General features: G+C 33.2%; 1 protein-coding gene across 1 annotated transcript; it reads left to right on the top strand.

Moving 5' to 3' along the window:
• The first annotated feature begins 396 nt into the window (after positions 1–396).
• LOC120088909 (putative GATA transcription factor 22) lies at positions 397–2690 on the top strand. The gene is made up of 3 exons (XM_039046346.1): positions 397–761; positions 1753–2184; positions 2607–2690. Exons 1-3 carry the CDS (start codon positions 549–551, stop codon positions 2688–2690), a joined length of 729 nt encoding a protein of 242 aa, XP_038902274.1. The 5' UTR covers positions 397–548.
• Positions 2691–8115: the final 5425 nt, after the last annotated feature.

The following is an 8115-nucleotide window of genomic DNA, read 5'->3' as shown; positions in this document are numbered from 1 at the left end:
AAATTATGTACTAAATCCCAATTTAACTAGAATTAGTGCACTCAAACTTAAAAATGTTTCTAACTAATACAATTTGAAACCAAAATTGTAAGCTATTTTTATAATGCTTAGATCATATCACTTCCTTGAACCTTTCAAACGTGGAACAACCGGTACTGTTGTAATATTCTGCAAAACTTATACCAACAAAGATATTAGTGGTGTTCTACTAATAATTAACATTTGCATTCAACTCTGTCTCTCGAGTTGTAGCTTAGACTGATGATTTTCCTTTTTGTCTCTACTTGAAAGGCCAATTTGTCCATTTATACTTTAATTGTCAGCCTTCCAGCTTGTCAAATACATCAGTTTTTTTTAAAGATTTTCGTGCACCCATATGATTAATCATCGCTTTCCTAAGGTGAACTTCCTTTCTCTCTCTCTGCTTTTCGAATCTCTCCCGAATGAGAGCCCATCAAGTGAATATATAAATATACTATATAATGTGAACCTTGTTTATATATACTATTTTAACTAATTATTTCTTCATCTCCCCAAGAAGAAATTAAATGGAGTCTCATCAGATATGGCGTCAAATGAAAAGCCATGAATATGATCACCACCGTCGGTTAATTCATTCAGAAAATCAAGTGGATCTGACACTCCGACTTGGGTTCCCCGATGGCAGTGCCGTTGAACGTCCTGATATTGATCATCATAATAACCCATTCTTCTCCACAGCATTTCATAATATCAACCATCATCCTCTTCAAACTCATCAGGTTTTTAATTTGCTTCTCATTTCTTTGCTTTTGTTTTCAAATATGGTTTTTTTTTTTTTTTTCTTTCTCACTCTCGATATAATAAAATAAATAGCGAGGGTAGGATTTGAATTTCCAATTTTAGAACAGGATTAGATAATAACTCCATCCATTTGCTTTCAAATGATCTCGTAATTAATTTGAATCTAGCCTATGCATTTTCCAAAAGCTATTATTGTGCTCTCTCTGCTAAAACCCTAATTAGGTTTTTATTTTTTCTAATTGATGAATGATTTTGATTTGACTAGATTTTATGAATACAGAGTGTACATGATCTCTTACTATATTAATTAACCTTCCATCTTAATTAATACTATTTCTTACCATGATTTTAACTATTTTATATCCTAATTTTTTTCTTTGAAGGTTCCAACCTCTCAGCGATTTATATAGCTATCAATCACACCTCAATTTAGTCAAATTCAAATTTTAATTTAGTAAAGACATGTTTAAGTGTTTAAATAAGTATTTCTAAGTGAAAAAAAATGTTTATAAACACTTAGAACGTCAATCTAAATATGTCCTAAATATCAAATATATATAATAATTAAATATATATATATAATTCTTAAATTTGTAATGTGTGTGCAAATTCAAATTAGAATTATATAGATTTAATTATAAATTTGGTCGTTAAGGTTAAAAAAAAAACTATAATTTAATCTATGTGATTTTAAAAGTTTTGAGTTTAATCCTTATCGCATGATAAAATGTTAAATTTAGTATTTATGGTTTGATAAAATCTCATACATGGTCTCTATCAAAAGAACTATTAATGAAAGTTTTATTGTATCATAGGAATTAATTTTTAATTATAAATTATAGAAACTAAATTCTAATTTTCTCTATGTATTATTAAATTTATCATTTAACCCGTGATATTTTACTGATTGATCTAATACAATATTATATTTAACCAAATTAACCCAAATAATGGAATGAATTAAATCAGGTGATGGTGGACAATCATGGGTCGGCGTCCTCCGGAGGCAGAAATGGTGAGATGATGAGTGAAGCAAATTACAACCCTCACCAAATTGTATGGTCAAAAGAGCTGAAAACCTATGTTCTCAAGTCAAATGATTTTGGGCAGCTTCATCCAAGTTCATACAGTAATACTCATCAAGCCAAGCCCATTGCCACCACTCCAAATAATTCCCCCAATCTTCCTCTTCCAAAGTACAATAATGACCTGTACACACTCCTAAACCCTGCTTCTAGAATAACAGATGATCACGAAGCGGAAGCTTCCTCCGGTGGTCGGCGGAGAGGTTCCCGACGGCGCCGAGTTTCGGCCAACAACGATGCCGAGAGGAGGTGCACTAATTACAATTGCAACACAAACTTTACGCCCATGTGGCGTAAAGGCCCTCTTGGTCCCAAGGTATCCGTTCACGTTTGGAAGGGATTTTGAAATTAAAATCACTTTAAAATAAATATTTAACTACTCAAAATCAGTTTAATATTCATTTAATACTTTTAAATGTGATTTTTATATCACTAAAATTGGTTTTTTGATAATAAAGAGTATTTTTGAAATCTTAGAAATGATCAAAGGTGATTTTAACAATTTCAAAATTACCACCAAACATGTCTTTAATAATTCAAAGGTTAATTTTGATGATATGAAAATTATATTTAAAAGTGTAAAATTAAATCTTCAATTTATTTTACGTGGATTTCGAAGTGATTTTAAATAAGAGAAGATGATTTTAATTAATTTTAAATTACTGTATGTATTTACTATAATAATAATGATAATGGAGGTAATATAACGGTGGATTAATGAGTGTAATAATATTTCAGAGCCTTTGCAATGCATGCGGCATAAGGTATAGAAAGGAAACGCTGAATAGGGAAGCAATGGCGGCAGAAAACAGCAGCGGCTAGCTAGCCAACAGTGGGAGCGAAATGGGGCAATCAGGGAACCTTTTTTCTTGAACATTCGGCATTGCCTCGGGTTCTTTTTTTCTTGAAGTAATGCATATCAAGAATTAGGTGTCAATTGGCAAATAATTTGATTTCTCTCTTCATCCGTTTTTAATTGAAGCTCGGTTTGGTTAAATGGATTTGTCTACCCTTCAATAAATATTTATTCATTATTAGCATTTATATAAGGGGATTTGCTCACTAATTTGAGTAGGATTGAGTTGGTAAAAGTCATAACTTAAATGTTTGACCTACCAATTCAAATGTTGATGAAGTTAAGTTGGTTATTTTCAACCAACTCAATCAAATTCGCTCTAACTCACTCCAATTCATCCTGATCTCTTTCTTCCTCCGATGTTTGACTCACATGCTGACCACTATTGCCAACTATCGTCGTGCACCACCTCACTTTACCGTCCAACTTCGATGACCACCTTCATGTGTCCAACTATGGTGACCAGTTCCGACAACCACCTTCAATGATCAACTCCCACAACAACCAACTTCGATGATCGCCTTGAGTGACCATCTCCGATTACCAATTTTGTCGATGATTTCCAACGACCAACAACTCTAACGATCATCTTAGCGCCAATCATATAGTTAAAAAGAAAAATGCCCTATAAAAGTGTTTTTACATACAAACTTAAAATTATTAATCCATAATGTTTATGTTTAATATTAGTCTTTTATAATAATTTGACATCAAACACATAAGGAAATAAAAATGATTTTTTGATAAACATCTTTCTTTCATGCAATTTCCCTAATTCAATAAATATANAAGAATATCAAATACCATGTTAAAAAAGAAGGGGAAAACAATTTTAACCATAAGCTTGACAGGTTTTATCAACTTTAGCCATAAAAACTTTCAATTTCATCAATTTAAGCTTTAAATTTGGTGAAATGTATCGGTAACATTAAACTTTCAATTTTATCCATTTAGACCTCAAATTTTGAAAACTATATCAGATTTAACCCTAAATTTTCAATTCTATCAATTTAAACCTCAAACTTGGATAATTGTATCATTGAAAGTTTAGGGATAAAAATTGATATATTTTTGCCAAGTTTTGAGGTTTAAATCGATGAAATTAAAAGATAAGAGTTAAAATTGATACAACTTGTCAAGTTTAGGTTAAAAAAAATGAATTTTTTCTATTAAAAAAAAAGAAAGAAAAAGAACATGCATTTCGTTTTTTTTTTTTTAGGACAATTGTATTAGGTAGAACTTTTAGGGATAATAATTAAGTGCATGTCAATAGAAAAGGGGCTTGTTTAGGTTACCAAAAACTACATCAGATATCCCTCGAGTCCCTAATAATATAACTCAACCCAACATCTCAAACACACAAACTTTCTAGCTTAATTCAACTCAATTTTATACTCTAAACATAGACTTTTTAATTTTACAGGTAATCATTATCAACTCAACTCATTCTATCCATCGAACATCTCTTCAATTTCTTGTTATTGCTTATATTTTATGTTTTATGAACTTTTTTTTATGATATAATCGAAATGTTGATTTATCTATCACGTTGATGACAAATTCATGAATAGGGTTGGAAATTTAGTTGAACAAATGATTAAGAATAAAATATCTACAAGTAATATCAATGGAGAATCGAAGTATATAATTATGCATACAACATTGCATATTTTATAGGATAAATCCTACACAATTGGTGTGATTATGATGCATAATTAATGTTTCTACTAATTAATCGATAGTTTTAATAAATTAAATCCATTACTATTAAGGGAACTAACCTACTTATAAATATAGTAAAATATCATTATTTATCAGTAATAGACCGCGATAGACATTTATCAGTATCATTAATAGAAGTATATCACGATTTGTCACTGATAGACATTGATATTTTCCTATACTAGAAAATATTTTCAGCAATTTTACTATCACTACAAGAAATATAGTCTTCAGGGATGAAAATAATGTCTCTAAATTTATTTTTTTCATTGCAAAAAATGTTCGATGACGAAAACTTCTCGTAACATGCATTCATTTCTAAAGCCTAGTACTGAAAGGTTTTTGCGACGTTTTATAAAAAATATTGCAAGAGGCGACAAATTCTTTAAACGTCACATTTTTCATGACGTTGCAGGATGCGGCGTTTATCCAATATGTCGCAGGTTGCGACGTTGCATTGTTCCTTGCATTCGGCAAAATAATCTTGCTATGTTTTACGTTTCGTGGCAAATTTTAATAATATTAAAAAAAGTAATATTTGTTTTAGACATTTTTTATAAATATTATCCCTAATAACACTTCTGGTGCAAATCTGTATACAAACCACATGGAATTAAACAAATATGAACCAAATATCGTACTATATTAAAATATGTGTATAAAATTTTTAGTTCAGTACAACAAAAATAGGTTCCAACAAGGTTTGAATATTGCTACCAACAATTTCAATTTAGTCTCCAAACAGTAGAAGAATTTTGGGCTTTAATGTCTGTTTTAAACCGACATTAAAGATAGTATTATTAAAGGGCTTTACTACAAGTGAAAAAATTTATGAATAGTTAATGTCGGTTGACATCCTCGAATTGCTGAAGGCCAAGCCTTTTATAGGCCTTCAACGTTGAACCGTAGGGAGTGAAAAGGGGCTCTTCGCCACAGAACGTGCGCAGACGAAACAGAATGGGCGGACGGAACGGACCGTTTCCTCCTTTTTTTTCAGTTAATAATAATAAAATAAAATAAAATAAAATTTTTATTAAAACTAATCATCACACGCGCCTCGCCTGACCAGACGGACGGCAGCACACGTGTAGGACGTCCACCGAACCCACATTGGTCTATCTCCCCACTTCCTTCAAAACATGGGTACCCCTTGGAACCCAAACCCAAAACTCAAGATTTGAGTACATAAAGGAGACTTCCAACACCAAATTTTTCAATGTGGGATTCTCCAACTAAAAATATTAGTTCCCTCTTATTGTGAAAGTTAAATTTTCACCCAATAATCCCCCACTTAGAAATTTAAACAAAAAGGAAAAAAGAGAGAAAAGATTTTTATCGAGCAGTTTCAGTCTATATAACACTGTGTATAAGCAAAGGGGTCTTATGACTTGAACCTTTACATAGTGTAGATGATTCAGAATATATTAGAATAACCTTTTTGGTTTTGAACTCTATCTCTAACAGCATCTCACACGAAGTGTTATTAGGGTGTAGTATGAAAGCCCGTGCTTTAAGGCCTAGCACGTGAATCCCGATTTAGTGAATGCTCTAGAGAGTTTGCCTAAAAACTCCATAGGAAGAGGCCCTCACTTCCACATTCACACAGGTGAGTCTATCAAGAGTACTCCTATAGCTAGGTACCCCACTTGTCATCAAGTATAGATCTCATTAAGAACTGAGTTTAACCTTTCTTACGCTTCAGGATATCATGCTCAGACTTTAAGTCATAGGAATGGAACTCTGTGTTTGGTTTAGCATGATTCACTATATATCACTCATGATCAGTTATTACCCGTTGAACCTATTCTTGGGATCTCCAGTCTACAGGTTGGGTTTTCCTTACTGTGATTCATCTTTCGATAGATATGAGTCCCATCCTTTCTGAGGCTTTGAAAATCTTTTCTCTGGTCAGACCTTTTGTCAAAGGATCTGCTAAATTTTCATCAGTCTGTATGTGATCCACTCTAACTACACCAGTAGTGAGAAACTCTCTAATGGTATTGTGTTTACGACGTATTTGACATCTTTTTCCGTTATAGTAACGGTTCTGAACTTTTGTGATTGCTGTAATATTATCGCAATGGATCAATATGGCTGGTACCGGCTTTTCCCATAAGGGAATCTCTGATAGCAGACTTCTAAGCGAACCTGCTTCTTCACTAGCTGTCGTTAGTGCTATCATTTCTGACTCCATCGTAGATTAGGCTAAAATGGTTTGTTTCTTGGACTTCCAAGAGACAGCCCCGCTAGCTATATAAAGATATAGCCACTTGTAGCCTTTGAATCATCTAAAAGAGAGCTCCAATCAACATCGTTAAACCCTTCCAGGACAGCGGGAAACTTTTGATAATGTAATCCTAGGTTTTGGGTTTTCTTCAAGTATCTCATGGCTCTTTCTATATCATTCCAATGCTCTTTACTATGTCTGCTTGTAAACCTGCAAAGTAATCCTACAACATAAGCTATGTCAGGCTTAGTGCAGTCAGCAGCGTATCTAAGACTGCCTATGATGCTCGCATACTCAGATTGATTAACACTGTCACCAGTGTTATTGAACAACTTGACATTAGGGTCATAAGGAGTACAGGCTGGTTTACACTCAAAGTAATTATATTTCTTTAGAATATTTTCTATATAGTGAGATTGATCCAAAGAAATTCCCTTTTCAGACCTATTTACTTTTATGCCTAAGATTACACTAGCTTCTCCTAAGTCTTTCATGCCGAAGTTCGCACTCAATATTGATTTTACATCATTTATGACGTGCAAGTTCGACCCAAAGATCTAAATCATCTACATATAGACATAAGATAGTGTAGAGTTTATTATCAAACTTATGTCACTTTCATTGACCTTGAAATCTTTAGATAGGATAAGGTTGTCAAATTTTTCATGCCATTGCTTAGGAGTTTGTTTTAGTCCATAGAGAGATTTGTCTAATTTACACACCTTATTTTCTTGACCATGGATAAAAAAACCCTTAGGTTGTTCCATGTAAATCTCTTCTTCAAGTTCACCGTTTAGGAAAGAGGTTTCTACATCCATCTGATGTACTACGAGGTTATAAAGGGCAGTGAGAGAGAACAGGACACGGATAGAGGTAATTCTAGTGACAAAGGAGAAGGTGTCAAAGAAATCTACGTTTTCTCTCTGTCTAAAGCCCTTCACTACTAACCTGGCTTTAAACTTGTCGACAGTCCCATCAAGTCTAAGTTTCCTCCTTAAGATCCATTTGCACCCTATTGCCTTACATCCTGGGGGTAGATCTACTAAGTGTCAAGTCCTATTTGACTCAAGTGAGTCTATCTCATCATTTATGGCTTCTTGCCATAAGTTTGCATCTACTGAGGACAGAGCAGCTCTCAGATCTTTAGGGTCTTCTTCTACATTGTAGGTCAGGAAGTCATTTCCAAAATCTTTGGCAGTTCTAGCTCTTTTGCTTCTTCTAGGTTCTGGGTCAGTTTCCTCTCTAGGGTTAAGATTTCTAACTAGGGTTATACCACTTGATCCAAAGCCTCCATTATTCCTTGATTTAAAAGGAAATCTATCTTCAAAGAAGTCGACATCATTTAACTCAATGATCACTTGGTTCACTAGATCATAGAACCTGTAGGCTTTACTATTTAAGGCATAACCTATAAAGACACACTCGTAAGCTCTACTAGCCAA

Source organism: Benincasa hispida, chromosome 10 (assembly GCF_009727055.1).
Source record: "Benincasa hispida cultivar B227 chromosome 10, ASM972705v1, whole genome shotgun sequence".
Lineage (NCBI taxonomy): Eukaryota > Viridiplantae > Streptophyta > Magnoliopsida > Cucurbitales > Cucurbitaceae > Benincasa > Benincasa hispida.
Note: the sequence above shows the minus strand (reverse complement) of the source record. Positions and strands in the feature narration are given on the sequence as shown.

Bases quoted from the DNA above. Each gene is read 5' to 3' on its own strand.
- LOC120088909 (XM_039046346.1), top strand. From the start codon at position 549: ATGGAGTCTCATCAGATATGGCGTCAAATGAAAAGCCATGAATATGAT. The intron at 762-1,752 runs GTTTTTAATTTG...GAATTAAATCAG, and splicing joins ATCCTCTTCAAACTCATCAG to GTGATGGTGGACAATCATGG. The intron at 2,185-2,606 runs GTATCCGTTCAC...ATAATATTTCAG, and splicing joins AAGGCCCTCTTGGTCCCAAG to AGCCTTTGCAATGCATGCGG.